General features: G+C 45.0%; 1 protein-coding gene across 1 annotated transcript in view; it reads left to right on the top strand.

Moving 5' to 3' along the window:
- Nucleotides 1–16560, top strand: part of Ankrd44 (ankyrin repeat domain 44) — a 260349-nt gene that overhangs the window by 154729 nt on the left and 89060 nt on the right. Inside the window, exons 7-9 of the mRNA XM_051153824.1 lie at nt 1030–1172; nt 2249–2461; nt 12398–12476. Of these exons, the coding sequence (XP_051009781.1) occupies nt 1030–1172; nt 2249–2461; nt 12398–12476 (435 nt within the window). The remainder of the gene's footprint in view (nt 1–1029; nt 1173–2248; nt 2462–12397; nt 12477–16560) is intronic.

The following is a 16560-nucleotide window of genomic DNA, read 5'->3' as shown; positions in this document are numbered from 1 at the left end:
GAGATAATGGGACAAAAACTGGGGCAAGTAGCTTGAAACAGCAGCACTAGTAATAGAAAATGTTTTTTTTTTTCTATATACAGGTTTTTGTAGATAAGGAGTCAAATTTTGGTAAGACAAGGTAATGCCACACCCCAGCATCCCATCCAAAATTAAGGTCCTGGACTCAATATTTGTCTTCACTTAGCTGCCACGATTATAAAAACGACCTTAAGCTTTGAATGATCTTCAACTATAAAATAAAGGCCAACCACATTTATCATAGTGAATTAGGGAAGAGAGTTCCAAAACCTACAAAAGTTGAGAATAGCAAGGTTTTCTATTTAGTGAATAATTTACAGGAGTTATTTTATATGGAAACACATACATAAAAATTGCCTTTTATGGATTAAAAGCTAACAAAGCAGTAGCAATTTCAGATTTAACAGTAATCTGGGAGTATTCTTTTTTTCTTTTTAAATTGGTTTTCTAAACTAAATTGTTACTGTTAGGCTTTTCTGGGGCAAGGAATGGTACTCGCCTGCATTTTAACACAACCCTTGTTGCTGTTTCTGATTTGAGGCAGGGTCTTGCTCTGTCATGTAGAGTGCTCTGGAATTCACTCTCGCTCATGCTGCCTTTGAACTTGTCACTTGCTTGCTTTAGTCCCCAATTGCTGGGTGTACACATTCAATTTCAGTACAGCTTTTAAAAGGCTGTGCTACTAATATATTGTCGGTGTCTGGTTCTTCTTTGTTACCATAGTAAATGGCCACTATCTTTGCTACATCTCATTCAAAGTCATATACGAATCATCTTTTTTTCTTCTAATGGGATTTATAAAATGTCCAGAGCAAAGAAGGTACCCAATAAACACTCACTGGTTATTTTCCACGAGGCAGCTTTTTTATTTTTAAATAAATGGATCAGAAAAGTACTGGTGGCTAAAAACAAAACAAAACAAAACGCTAGTAATGATCTTTTGGGTGCAGTGAGTTGTCAAATTGTCTTATAAAGGTTAATGATGTTTTTGCTGCTTTGTTTGCCAAGGCCACCTGGACGTTGTGGCACTGCTTATTAACCACGGAGCCGAGGTGACCTGCAAAGATAAGAAGGGTTACACCCCATTGCATGCTGCAGCCTCCAACGGGCAGATCAGTGTTGTCAAACACCTCCTCAACCTGGGGGTGGAGGTAAGTGCCGGTGGCTGCATCAGTGCACAGTTCATGTCTTTCTGTGTAGGCTTTTTCTTCTGCATTTATATTCAAGTGGAGAAAAAACGTATTTCCATGGATCGTGCATTTCTCTGTTTATGTGGGCTGATAAATCATGATGGGGCAAGTAGCAAGAAATCAGAAACAGACTGCAGACATACAGAGATATAGAAACACACATGTATCTATATATATATGTATGTATGTATGTTTTGGTTTTTTTGACACAGGGTTCCTATGTGTATCCCTGGCTGTCTTGCAGCTTGCTCCGTGGTTCAAGCTGGCCTCATGCACCATCACCTCCCAGCTAGCATGTATATTCTATGTAATATGCAATAATCAGGCATTAAAAAGGACTTTCAGAAACGGGCCTTGGCAAGTGTGGCTCACAGCAGGAGAGAATGAATGCATGGCTGGGGTTGAATAAGAGCCTTTGATGATGCGCTAAAAGAGTCAGCCGTCTCCATCCCCTCAGCTAGGAGCAGTAATGCTCAAGCCATCTTAAGCCTGGAGGAAAGGGGAGCCCAGTGCTGTGTGAGACCAAGATGCTAACACTGGATCCTGGAGCAGATCTGGGAAGGCAGTAGGGGAGCCGTGGGCAGACAGACCTCAGCTCTGCAGGTAGAGCTGAGCCTGGCTTGAGGGCACAGGGTCCACAAGCCACTCTCCTGTCCTCTCTTCCCATGGTTACTGTTCCCTAGCCCATGAATTTGGGTTTTATCCTTTCCTTTTTTTGGCGTTTTGAAAGCACCTTTGCCTTCTGTCTTGTTTATCCTTCGCGATCTGGATAACCCCTCCACAGGTTGAAACCTTTAATGCCTTGTGGGTAATTTTTTTTGTCATATTCAATTTTGCCTGTCTTTCCCTAGGGATGTGGAGGGGGGGTGCTCTCAGGACAACCTAACGGGCGGGGGGAGGGGGGAGCAAGTGAGCTCCGAATAATTAGCCGATGAGTGGCTGTTTCTTTTCTCTCACCAGAGCCATGATGCCTTCTGTGGCAAATGGAGTGAATTGGCTCCGGTGGGTCTAATTGCCCTGTGTTGGATGCCTTGCAGGTCGATGAGATCAATGTCTATGGAAACACAGTGCTTCACATTGCCTGCTACAATGGCCAGGATGCTGTCGTTAGCGAGCTGATCGACTATGGTGCTAACGTGAACCAGCCCAACAACAGCGGCTTCACCCCGCTGCACTTCGCAGCGGCGTCCACTCATGGTGCTCTGTGTCTGGAGCTGTTAGTGAACAACGGGGCCGATGTGAACATTCAGGTATGACCGTCAGTCAGCCTCTCTGCCTTACACAGCTTTGCACTGAGCCTTTGAGCTAAACTGTTAATCAGCTGTGCCGGGCTTTCTCGAGTCGGAAGCACTTGGATTCACACAGCCTTATGCTGCGTTGAGATGCCATGGAAAATGGAGAGGTGCCTCTTCAGGTATGCTGGTACCAGCAAGTAGCCCCGATGCTCCAGTCGTGTCTCCTTTGTGGGTTAGTGAGTGCTCCAGGGTGAATGTCGGGTCTTAAAGGTGCTAGCTCAGCCCCATATTTAAACATGGATCTCCATGGTCAGGTGATAGCACAGAGCTGGGGAGAATACAGAGGAATGACTGAGTAGCGACTGTCCCCAACCCCAGCATGCCCTTCACATGCTTTCCTCCAGCAAGGGGCACACAGCAGTTCCAGCGTACGAACTTTGGCCCGATATGGTGAGCATTCCTTCAACCCCGGGGTCGACTAAGGGCCTCCCTGCTCTTTGACAGAGGAGGAGAACTTGAAGATGAGATGTGATCTCTGGCATTGCATATTCACAATACAGGAGATACAACACACTCACACACCTGCGGCAAGAGAGCGCGCCATGGGGCCCAAGAGGAAAGGAGTAATAGAACTTTGTAAAGTAGATGATGCACATGTTAGCTTGCTTCCTGTCTGGGGATTAAAAAAAAAAAAAAATCGAGCTTGCTTTTGAGCTGAGAAGTGGAGAGGTGCCACAGAAGTAATTCAAGAGAGGGCATTCCCACAAGAGAATGGTGTGGCCAAGGGAGAGAGGAGCTGTGGATAAGAAGAGCTGTGTGTGAGCTGGTAGCTTATCAGCTCACCGTTGAAGGCTGACGGAGCCTGTGCACCTGTGCACGCAGTGTTCCCCATCTGGCTTGTACTGAAACAACATTGCCCTATAGCAGAATATCCTGAGCAGTGTCCCCACCCCCCTCAGCCTCAGCATCCCCCACCACCCTCAGCCTCAGCATCCCCCACCACCCTCAGCCTCAGCATCCCCCACCATCTTCAGCCTCAGCAACCCCCACCATCTTTAGCCTCAGCAACCCCCACTATCCTCAGCGACCCCCCACAACCCTCAGCCTCAGTGACAACCACCCCCCTTCAGACTCAGTACCCCACCACCCTCAGCCTTAGTGGCACCCACCCCCCTAAGCCTTAGTGGCACTCCCCCTCAACCTCAGTACCCCACCATCCTCAGCCTCAGTGGCACCTACCATCCTCAGCCTCAGTGGCACCTACCCTCCTCAGCCTCAGTACCCCCACCATCCTTAGCCTCAGTGCCCTCACCACCCCTTACCCTAAGAGTCCCCACCCCCTCAGCCTCAGCATCCTCTACCATCCTCAGCCTCAGTGACCCCCACCATCCTCAGCCTCAGCGGCACCCACCATGCTCAGCCTCAGTGGCACCCACCCCCTCAACCTCAATGGCACCCACCCCCCTCAGGCTCAGCAACCCCACCCCCCTCAGCCTCAGTGGCACCCACCCCCCTCAGCCTCAGTGGCACCCACCCCCTCAACCTCAATGGCACCCACCCCCCTCAGGCTCAGCAACCCCACCCCCCTCAGCCTCAGTGGCACCCACCCCCCTCAGCCTCAGTGGCACCCACCATCCTCAGCCTCAGTGGCACCCACCATCCTCAGCCTCAGTGGCACCCACCCCCCTCAGCCTCAGCGACCACCACCTCCCTCAGCCTCAGTGGCACCCACCCCTTCAGCCTCAGCAACCCCCACCACCCTCAGCCTCAGTGGCACCCACCCCCTTCAGCCTCAGCAACCCCCACCACCCTCAGCCTCAGTGGCACCCACCCCCTTCAGCTTCAGTGGCACCCACCATCCTCAGCCTCAGCGACCCCCCCACCCTCACCGCCACCCCCCCAGTGCCCCTCCTGCTTGCACTCAGGACTCCTAGAACAAAGTTTCAGGATCCTCCACATCTGATGCTGTGAAAAGTCATGATCTCAAAGGTTGAGTTTCAGGACTAAGTTTAATCTCAAGCTACTTTATAACCTCTATTTACCATTAAATATTTTTATGTTTTTATCCTATAATGTCTCACATTGGAGAAGCGTGGGACAAATGATCAGAATAGCAAGTTATTGTAGCTGGATAGCATTCTAAGTTGGAGAAGGAGCCGCATACAAGTGAACACGTGACACACTAAGGCAGCAGGCTCACGTCACACCTTAGGAGCTTGGGCCTCCTTAGGCTGCAGGGAGCCTTAACCTATACAGAGGAGATAGAAACAGTAATCTGCATAACACGGAGGGCCAGAAAATATGTAAGTGCACGGATATTTCAAACTTTTATGTAGTAAAACAAAATAAGACTGAAAAGGGGGGGGAGGGGAATACAAGTTCTTAACAAACAAAATAGAGAGGAATGGACATTTCCATGCAGTTTACATGGCAATCAAAAGGTAATATGCTTAATGTGTAAAGAGTTCATGATAAGGAGAAATTTGCTAGTCTACTAGAAAATTTAAGCAAATGTGGAACACAAGAGAAAATTTGTAATACTCGTTAAGCCCATGGAAAAATGTTCTGTATCATTAGTGATTAGGACAATGCAGGCCAATACTTTAAGGTTGACAAACATAAAGAACATTAATGCCTAGGCCTAGTGTTATGGAACGGTAAACACACATGATCTCTTTTGTACATCTTTTGTTGCTTTGTTTTTTGAGACAAGATCTCACTTTATAGCCTAGACTGGGATGGATGCTTCTTCCTCCCTGTTAGTCTGAGTCTGGGCTATAGGTGGACAATGCCATCCCTAGCTTCACCGTATGTGTCTGTGTGTCTGTGCAGAAAAAAAAAAGCATAAAATCGCTGGAGTAACATCAGTACGCTAATATCAGTTATCACCTGCAGAAAGAAAATTTTGACTCGGGGATTGATTTTAGTATCCTTTTTGCATTTTTGAAAAACCTCTGATTTTGATCAGTGGCCATGTTGTTTCTGAGAAAAAAGAAGAAATAAGCGTAGCTGCGGCAGACCTACAAATGAGATGGCTTTGCACAAACTGAAAGTGAGTGACTCTGGTGTAGGTAATGAGTCATAAAGATGCGGCTGGGAGGGGCCTCTGAAGGGAGAAGCCCTGCAGAGAGAGAATCAGCAAAGGCTGTGCTGACAAGGGAGAGGAGCTGAAGATGAGGACCAGCATCTGGGGAAGGGACAGGGCGCTGCAGATGCTCACATGTTTTGTTCTGGGCTGAACTGCCCTAACTTCAGATAGATCAGTCAGTCCCCGCATGGGCTTCAGATGACTAACCAGCGACCTGTCTGTGCCTCAGTTATTTTACCTCTAATTAGGGAAATAACTATCATCCTCTTCATGGGCATGTTGTGACTGTTTAGCATAGTTGTCATACCTGATTATAGAGCTAAAATCTATCATTCAGTAAGCACTGGGTGTTGTTTGCATTCGTTGAGAGGATGGCCAGGGGCAAGAGTGGGCATCTGAGGTAAGCTGAGTCTTACTTATTTTGTGTGTGGGTATCGTGCGTATGGCAGAGCACACGTGCCTGTGGAGGTCTGAGGGCAAGTTGCCAGGAGTTAGTTCTCTTTTTGTACTGTGTGGGTTTGGGGAATTGAACTTGGGTACCCTGGCTTGGCAGCAGGTACCCTTCCTTACCCACTGAGCCATCTCACAGGTTCTGCAAATGATGTCGAGCCAGGCTGAGGACACAGTAGCAGGAACTGTGATGGTCTAGCATGGGAGAGCATGAGAGTCTGAGAAAAGTAGTACTTAGGTTGCTTCAGGGACAGGAAAGGGTGGTGTCATCCAAAGAGAGAGTGTGTAACTGGAGAGGCCAAGGGAAAACTCCAGGAGTTCCTGACTCATAGGGCCAGGAGAAGGAAGAGCCTGAGAAGAGGATGAGAACGAGGTGGGAAAGGGCAGAAAGAACAGAAGGGACTGTGGTATCTTCACGCAGATCCATGGCACACAGAGAGGGAGAAAGAGATGCAGCATGTTTCAGAGCCACACAGTCTATACATGCAGCCCATGTAAGGTCCCAGCAAGAGGTAAAGGGCTTTGGAAGCAAGGGGGAGACCAAGCAGACACGACCCAAGGTGACAAAGAGTTTTTGTGTTGGGTAGAAGCTCACAGACAATGGTAGTCAGGGGTAGCAAGAAGCATGCAACAGGACTGAGGGCATCTGTGGGGCTTTCAGATAGATAAAGGCACCGTCTTTGCAACTCTCCACTCAGTTAACTCCACTTGTCTGTTGCTCTCCATTCCTTGCAAAATACATCCTAGTGCTCTCAGTGTGTCTGATGCCCAGAGCTAAAAAGCCTCTTCCTGCCATGCCTGCCTGCTTCTTCCAATTGGCCACACGGTTCCGATGAGATAGTTGACTTAACCCCTAGAGCTCACATTGCCAGCCTTATCTTCCTTCCCTTAAAAAGGACCTGAGGGGCAGGAGAAATGGCTCAGCTGTCACTGCTCTTGCAAATGGTTGGGTTTGTTGGTTCCTAGTACCTGTATCTGAGGGTTTAAAACCACCTATTACCCCAGTTTCAGAGGATCCAACACCATCTTCTGGTATCTGCAGGCATCTGAACATGCATATATAATGTAAATATATACATAGGCATGCATGCATATACACATGTGCATGTAACATATGCATACATATGCATAAGTAAGGTTTTTGAAAGTGGACCAGAATAAATGCATATTTACTTAGCTCTGATGTTTAATTTTTCTTACAGACTGTTAATCTTAAACAGAATGCAAGAAAGGGCATCTTAAAACCATAGATGACTTATCGGTATCTACTTTCTGTCTTTCTCAACCTCCCTTCATCTGTCATGTCCTCCCTCAGGATTCTATGTATATTTTAATTGTTTTATTTTTGGTTTTTTGAGACAGCCTTGGCTGTCCTGGACTCGCTTTGTAGACCAGGCTGGCCTCGAACTCACTGCAATCCACCTGCCTCTGCCTCCCAAGTGCTGGGATTAAAGGCACGCGCCACCACGCCCAGCTTCTAGGTACACTTTAAACGTGCCCACCACCTACCTTTTCACATAGTCATCCTGTCTGGCTCCGAAGGCAGATATCTAGAATTGTACCACATTCTCAGATTTTGAAAATATTTGTGGATATTGGACAGTTTGTACTTTTTTTTAAATTTAGATTTTTCAAGTTTGAGAGAAACGTCATATTGAAATGCAGCTAAGATCTACCCAATGTTCACTTTGGTTTAAACCTACACTTATAAAGCACTAAGAATGAAGTCTTCATGACCAGTAACAAGTTGATGGACAAGGAGAGGATGTGTGTTCCACATGCATTTCATGGGCTCTTGTTCCATTAGGTTCATTTCGTTTTACTTAGCTTTGGCTTTTTTCACTATTTAACTTTGACGAAATAATAAAGGCACATTATTTTAGTTAAAAATCTATTAAGGACTGACTTGTACTTTGCAAATAAAAAGAATGTGTCATTTTTCTTCCCTATTACAGATTATAAGTTTTGTAGCATCTCAATACTATTTGGTTTTTTTATTTTATAAACACTCAAAGATTTCAAGAAGGCACTGTATACAGAGCCACAGTGAATAGGGCAGGAAGACAGCCTCAGAGATTGCTGGAGCCACATTGCCTAATCCCCAGCCTCTTAACATTTAGTCTGGTCACAATCTCCATTTTTTTTTTTTTTTTTTTTTTACCATGGACCTTTGGAGTATTTATGCCTAGGAGATGACTGGAGCCTAAGCCTGCTACGGATCTGAAGAAGTGGGCCAGCTGCCTTGTCTGTCTGTTCCAGGGCTGCTTTACAGAACGGTGTTCATCAGGAACTGGAACAGGGCAGGAGGAAACAGCCAAAGGGACATGACCTTGGGAGTTTGAAGAGGGAGTAAAGAAAGGAAGGAAGTAAAGAAAAAAGTGAATGTTTGAGTCCACACATACCACCGGTGGCATTTGAACCATTAAAAACAAAACAAACTGAACTTTCATATGACTTTTCCCAACTAGTGTTTAGATACTCTTCCATGGACTTAGGTGCTGTCTTGGATACCTGAGTTCATTTCGTGACACCCCCTACCTTGACTTAGTGTGATCCCATAGCAACCTTATTGCCTTGTGATGGGCCACTGACTCCTGTGATGCTGGGATGCAGATGCCACAGAGCATGCCCTGTCTCCAGGAGCAGCAGCGCTGTTCAGGGAGGAGGCTTTGGGATGTGTTGGGGAATTATTAGAGAAGACATTGTGAATACAAGGAAGGTTGGAGGGATGGATTCCTGAGGGCTCATGATGGTCAAGAGGATTCATATACTCTATTTAATTCAAGGATGGTGTTGGGTTCTACCCTGCAAAGTGTGCTAGCATTTGTCACAAAGTAATCTTAATTCTTGCTAGCTTTCCCTCACGACTCAGACTTGAGCATACTTAGGAAAAGGGCTTCTTGTTTAATTAACTGAATCCTCAACATAAAAATTTCAAAGCCTTAAATATGATGGGTAAAATATACTTAGGAAATTGGAGGGAGACTAGGAATTAAGAAAACTCTTTTCCTTCCCTAAAAGCAAAGCCTCGAACAAATAGAAGGATTGAGCATAATCTTGCTGAGTACACAGACAGTATTGCCCTGTCCAAAGTTCCAGGGACATTAGCAGCAGCCAGGCCCCAGTGGGAAGAGCTTTTCAGGCAGAAAATGAAGTGCAGCATGATTTCTAGTCTCAGCTTGACTCTGAGTTCTAAATTTCAAGGCTAAAGAAATGTCATTGGTTTTCAGGGCTTTATTTTTTTTTAAACAGCACTCTACATTCATACCATGTAAACAAAGTGGCCCCAAATGGTAGCCATGAAACTTAGGACAACTGGCTCTTGCCTAGTCGGCCAAAGTCCACAAGGATAGCACTATCCATACCAGACGGCCCATCTTTGCATTCTATCAACTGTGGTCATCTCCGTTTGTTTGTCCCTTTACCAGAGACTCACACACTCCCAAGGTGCAGAGCATGGTGTCGCTGCGTCCACACAGGACTAGCTTTTGCAGTCTACACACTCGTAACTTCTTGCTTCTGCTTTGGCTCTCAGCTCCAGTTTACACAGCTACCAAGTAAGTAATCCTTGGTAGAGCCGTGGCACTCTTTTCCAGGCATGGGAAAGCACTTACTTCAATATTTATCAAGATATTTCCTAAACACCGAAGTATTTATAGCTTTATATACATTTAATTAAATCATAATTGCGTATATTTTTATATTAAATCTAAGAGCAAATACTGGAGCAAAATTTAAAGAAACAGCACCACCTACGGACAAGTTAGTGTCACCTTTGAAGTTTCCACTGTACTTTCCATGAGTCTTGACTGCTGTCCCTCTTACTTGAAGGGTTTGTGCTTTTTTAAGTTTCTCCTTCCAGAGTGGCCCCCAGGTATGTGAGTCATTGGGACGGTCTCCACTCCAGACCAGGCTCTGGAGCCACATGGCTTTTAGAACAGTCCATGAATGTGTCAAGCTCAGTGGTGAAGGCCAACCTCACTCTCCCAGTGGCCTTTCCTTTACCTTTGAAAGGCCTCAGCCTCGCTTCTGTTCTTTCTCAATATCTTCCAACCCAGGCTGTATTCATAGTATGCAACCTATTAGCTTCCGTCCCATCTACCAAAGGGAAAAAAAAATTAACTATAGGGATTTTTCTTCAATTAGGATGTAGTTACCACTGTGATGAAGTCTTCCATTGGTAAAGAGTTTAACCTTCTGATGAAAACAAAACAAAACAAACAAACAAACCCATAATCTGAAGCTTGGCTCTTAACCTTGAGTGTACGTCGCAGGCTTGAGGTGATGGTGCCTATGCCACTGTTCATATTCAGTAGGTTGAGCTAGCACACAGAATTCATATCACCAATAAGCACCCATGCATAGGGGTGATCTTCTGTAAGATACCTAATGATTATTTGCTTTTTAATTAGGGATTTTAAAAACAAAGCCATTTTAAAGCATAGATATTTAGATTTTATTGCAAGATTGAATGTTCATATGTGACACTTCATTTTTCAACCTCAGACTTGGAAAAATTTTTCTATAGATACTTAAGAAAACAACAATGGCATAAGTCTGAAAAAATATCCAGGGGCCAGTAAGCTGGCTCAACAAATAATGTCTCCAGCCACCAAGCCTGTTGACCTGAGTTACAACTTTGGGTACCACATGACAGAAGATGAGGGCTGGCTCCCTTAAGTTATCCTCTGATCTCCACACGTGTATGGTGGCATGCGCATCCACACACATATACATATTAAATAAATTAATTAAAATGCAATTCAAAGTTATTTTCTTAATGTGACATAGCAATGTGCATGGCCATGTGCCTATGATATGGTGGCTGGCTCGATGTATACTCCTAGCTTAATAAATAATGTGGAACCATTAAAAAAATAAATAAATAAAATGCAATAAAATGAAAAAGCAATCCTAGAATGTAGCTAGGGGCACCCGTCATCATAACTTCAAACCTGTCATAAGTTTAAAATGCCCTTAACAAGTTCCCTCCCTACGCTGAACATCAGTCAGCAGTCCTCTGCAGCACGTCTGTGGCTTCCCTGCGTGCTGTCGCCCTGACACCACACCTCCAGGGGTTCATACTGCATATTATAGCCCAGAAGAGGAGATGCAGCCGTGCTTTGAGGCCTAGTGTGTACTGATATGAACAGGTCCACATGATCAAAGGTCGCGATGCCGTGTGGAGCTGGGGTGTGTCGAGGGAAGTCTGTACACCTGCTCCTCTGGGGATTCTGTAGTTCCAGAACCATGATAAGTTTCCTCCAGGTGCATTTTTGTTTCTTGGTTCACTGTGCAGGAGTCTGGTCTTTAGTATGATAACAGTTGGTAGATAAGTTCTGTGCATTTTCTATGTTTTAGCAAGTTTTGTACTTTTTGTCATGAATAAGACATACGTAAGTTCATCACATGTTTACTACCCACCAAAGCAGAATGCAGGGAATGGTTCAGGGTTCCCCCTTAGCTTTGAGGGCTGTGTCAGTTTAGTCAGCTACAGGTCACGCCGGCCCATGCCAGTCTGCAGGTCGCTTCCTTCTCTAGCCGTTGAGAAGAACACCCAAGGAGATGTCCTTTGTTAGCCAATGACAAGAGAGGAGAAAGCATTTTTGGATGATCACTTCTCTAAGATTTTTGAAGATGGGTGTTTAAATTCTTTTTAATGAAAAGAAAAGGGGGCTAGTGAGATGGCTCAGCAGGTAAAGGCACTCAATGCGCAAGCCTATGACCTGAGTTCAGACCCCAGAACCCAATATAGCTGGAAAAAGAGAGTGTACTCACAAAGCTTTCCTCCAGTTCCCACATGTATATTATCTCTGCCCCCTCACGTCATAATAGTAATGGTAAACAGCATTTTTAAAAATTTAAAGATGTGATGTTACACAGGGACTGGCAAGGTCTTATATTGTTTGCATCTTTTTATTATAATAATTTTATTTTTTGAGAATTTCATACATGCATGCAGTATATTTTGATCAAATTTAACTGCTCCCTACCTAGATCAGATATCCCCACGGTATGTGCATGGGTGTGGGCTGTTCACTGGAGCAAGGTCAGCCCTAAATAAAACCAGAGGATCACACCCCTAAATAAAACTGACTGTCTATTAGCAGCCATCAGTAATCCAGAGCTCCCAGCCTGCCCCCATCCGTGGTAGAAAGCTCTTCTGGAGGCTGCAGGAGCTGCCGGGAGTTCCTGAGTGCACCAATCCTGTCATGCCCAGAAGACGTTCGACCCAGTCCTGCTCAGCCTCTGCCTCCTAAAATCTTTATCTCTTTATCTCAAAATAACAGTTGACTGTACATGTAAAACTAAACTCCAACTTGATGTTTCCAGGGGACTGGGAGTGGCTTTCACAGTGAGGTTCTAGTCATTGACCTGGGCTCACAACTTTTTTCACCTTTCTCCTTTTGTAGAGTAAAGATGGCAAAAGTCCCCTGCACATGACGGCTGTCCATGGACGGTTCACGCGGTCACAAACCCTCATCCAGAACGGTAAGGGGTAGGCTTCTGTGGTGCTTAAAGTTTTGAACAGGTTTTCTCAGACGGATGGCATTGGCTTTAACCAGCTATATGAAAACCAGCTGTTTGGGATTTAGTAAGCCCGGGTTTACAGGAGGCTTTGCCGTCTGGCTGAATACTCACTGTGCCCGTATCTTCAGTTTCCCCCATTAGTGGGGAGAACGTAAAACCGTGTTATAGTCAGTTCCCAGACATGGGGGAACATGTGTGCTTGGCTAGTGGGGGAGATGGACAGGTTTTCAACACTGTTCTGTTTCACTTCTAATGAAGCTAACCATTCATGACTCACATTTTCTAACAGCTGATTTGAATTATTTTTAGATTGTTGAGCCCAGTAATGTTCTTTAAGTCTAAGCTTATTGAACCACTTGGGCAAAGGTAGAAAAGGCTGAGGTGGCTCAGGGTTTAAGTAGGTAAGTTTGTGGTGAAGTCACAAGCTTGACAGAGAGGCGAGAAAGTCATGTAACACAGGAACTTTCCAGGCTCTCAAGCAAAGTAGACTTGAGTGTCCCTGGGCTGTCTTGGAGGCCAGAGTCCCTGAGGTCTCACTGCGTGTGACTGCTCATGTTACCCTCAGGGTCGTGAGCGGATTATTTTTGACGATACAGCTTATGTGATCGGAGCAAGTCTTTGAGACAATTTGAAAACAAGAATAACAAAACACAGGTTTGCATCAGTCAGTAAATGGACATTCCTGGTCAATTCGGTTATGCCTCAACTACATTTTGTAGACTCAAGCCTTACAAGTCTCAAAATTCTACTGGGAGTTACTTTTTTTTTTTTTTTTTTTTTAGATCTCTCTACTTTGTAGCTGTAAGAAGTTGAGGCAGCAGCTGGGCAGTGGTGGCACACGCCTTTAATCCCAGCACTCAGGGAAGGAGAGGCAGGTGGATGTCTGTGAGTTCTAGGCCAGCCTGGTCTACAGAGTGAGTTCTAGGACAGTCAAGGCTACACAGAGAAACCCTGTCTTGAAAAACAAAACAAAACAAAAAAAGAATTTGGGGCAGCATGGAAAGTTAGTGATTATAACTTAGGTACTCAAGTCATAAAACCAAAGAACTCATTTGACATTGATGTAGAAAACCAGTCAGTCACTGACAATGCTTAGGAAGCAAGATACCCACAGTAGCGCAGAGGGCGCTTACAACCGTGACAGTGAAGCTGAGCAAAATGGAACACCTGAGCGAGCTTCCAGTGAGTCAAGAAAGGTGAGGTGGAAATTCACTGCACAGCACCCACTGTCCCTAGCCTTCAGTATGAGCTGCAGGCCTCCATTTTGACATAAAAATAAAGGCTTCTCCATTTTGAGCCTTTTTCTTATCCTATTACATTTCTCACCAGCTTTTCAGAAAGTATCTATCCCCTCCCCGAAACAAATAAGGCTTAAAGTGAAAGGATATCTTTTTAGCATATTCTTTGGGTGTATTATTTTCTATTGTATGTTATGTGTGTGGTATACATATGTGTCTGAGTGCCTGAGCAAGCTCATGCGGAGGACAGAGCGGGATGTGTGGTGTCGTCTTCTCTCTCTATCTCATTGCCCTGAGATGAGGGTTTCTCACTGAGCTACTTGGAGTTGCGGCTAAGCTGGTCAGCAAGCTCTCAGGTCTGCTCGCCTGTCTCTCCCAGTGCTGCGGTTATATGCACAAACAGCCATACCCAGTTCTTTTCGTGGGTGCTGGGGGTTTGAACTTAAGACCCTGCACTTGCAGGGCAAGAGGTCTTACTCAGTGAGCCCATCTCCCCAGTCCTTGAACTTTTTTTTTTAATTATGTGATTTTAATCAGTGGACTTTAGCTATATGAAATAAAAAGTTGCATTTCTTATTAGAGCAATCTCCATTGACGAAGATAAGACAGAGAGAAGACAGCTTTTTTTTTAAAAAAAAAAAAAAAAGAAAATTTAAATATGAATATCTTACCTGCATGTATGTGTACTATGTATGTGCCTGATACTCAAAAAGACCAGAAGAGGGTGTTAGATTCCCTGGAACTGGAATGACAGGTGGTTATGCACAGACACGTAGATGCTAAGAAATGGACTCTGTTCTCAACCACTGAGCCAGCTCTTCAGCCCTGAAAAGATTTTATTATGAGCTGCCTTTCTAGCAGCCTATCCCTCTGCTAGGCCAGACCTGCATCTCCTCCAGTTTAGAGTTTAACCCAGCCTCCCTCTCCCACACCAGTGTGCGAACAGCACTCCTGGGGGTCGGCAGCATTGGCTGCCTTGACTTCTCCCTCTGTCTAACTTTGAGTTTGATGCACTCTAAAGTTAGGGCAAGAGTGGAGGAGAGTCTTTGCTTTGTCTTCAAGCTTGTCCACCATTGGCTGGCTGGTATCTGGCGTTTAGGTGGGCTCAGATCCCCAGGCCTGAACTGATGGAATACAGTGGCTGTAACACAGAGCTCAGCACAGGGGCTGCCTTTTCACCATTCCAGGAGGAGGGGGTACTGTTATCAGATGCACTACAAAGATAAAGTGAGGCAGAGCATTTGTCACTGGGGTGGGGTTTTCTAAGCAGCATGTGGGGACCAGGGGTTGGAACACAGTCTAGCATTGGAGAGCAGCCCCTTGGCCACCACGCGTACATATACACCTCCCAGAAGAACAGTGCTACTCAAAGGTTTTCTCTCAAACTTGAATTCAGTTCGGAGTTGCCTGTGCTTGAACTGTCCCCATCGATGGGCAAATTAGTACTTTTTTATGTCTCTGCTTTTATTGCAGAGACTTCATGAGAAGTGTCATGTCTTCCATTTGACCTTTCTGGGCATTTGAAAACTGGCCTTAGGGAGCAGAGGAAAGTCTTTTCTGTCTTCCTGTTTATTTCTTCTTTATGGATTAAAAAAAAAAATCCTGGTTTTGCTGAGATCCCGCCTCCCCAGAAGCTCACACCCAGGCCTGGTGTCAGTCCCTAGAGCTTGTCACAACCCACATGAACTGCCCTGTGTTCTGGAGCTTTGTGGCACTATCACAAGGTGACACAGTTGACCACGCCACTGGGCAGTGCCCTTTGCGTTTTTGTTTGTTCTGTTAGATCGCTTCCCTGTTCTGCCTCTGTAGAGCATCTCTCTGAGTCTGCCCTCCAGCCAGGCTTATTAAAGCCACGTGAAAATCTGGTTCCTCTAGCAGCATTCAGCGTTGGGAAGCAGTCACTAAAACAGGTACAAGACTCACAACTTTTCCTTTCCCAGGTAAAAACCAAAGTGTACTTGGGCTCAAGCCATGCTGTCTGTTGTTGCAAGCCACTCTGTCACAGCGAGGGAGGGATAGGAACTAGAAGATGACACTGTGTGGGATCAGAGGCATTTGGTCCAGCTATTGGCACAAGGCAGCCGCCTCAGATGCTGTCCAGCAAATTGCAAAGCTGCCTGAGACTCTGCTGGTACAAGCTTTCTTTATTTTTAAAGCTTCTCAAAGTATACTAGCATACAGCGACTCAGTATGAGATGTTTGACCTTTTGGTTCACAGACCTTCAGAGGCAACATAAGATGCCCATTCTTGTGTGTGTAAAGAAAAGCTAATTTCAGATGAATGCCGATAGTCCCGTCAAGCATGCCGTGCGTGCATGCCTTGAATGTGCTGAAAGCTTATTTTACTTACTGTTCAGTAATGATTAGTTTGACACATTTACCTTGCAACCTTCAGGTGAATGGTAAAGATATTTAATGTATACTCTGAGCAAGGCTTAAAGAGTTTCAAGTGTGTCTGCACAGTGCTGATAAAATAAAAACCCACTCGTCCAGAGAATTTACTTTAATAGAAACATATTTTCAGATACAAATGCGAAGTCACCCTTATTTTTCTATTATTATGCTCCTCTAAAGTACATTTTAAAAATGACAGAAAAGCATATGCATATGTACATACATGCATACATACATATTATATAAATGTAATTATCCATATGTAGCTTTAAACTGATATAAAATGACAGCATCAAAGAGAAACCTTTTAGACTCAGACCAATGTGTTATTCTTATCCTTGCTGATATTTTCATCTTCTTTCTCTACCCAGTCTGAGGGTGGTAAACGAAGGCCCTAGCATGTCTTCAGAAAC

This window comes from Acomys russatus, chromosome 12, assembly GCF_903995435.1.
Source record: "Acomys russatus chromosome 12, mAcoRus1.1, whole genome shotgun sequence".
In the NCBI taxonomy this organism is placed as follows: domain Eukaryota; kingdom Metazoa; phylum Chordata; class Mammalia; order Rodentia; family Muridae; genus Acomys; species Acomys russatus.
The sequence above is the reverse complement of the archived record's forward strand: the minus strand, read 5'-3'. Positions and strand labels throughout refer to the sequence as shown.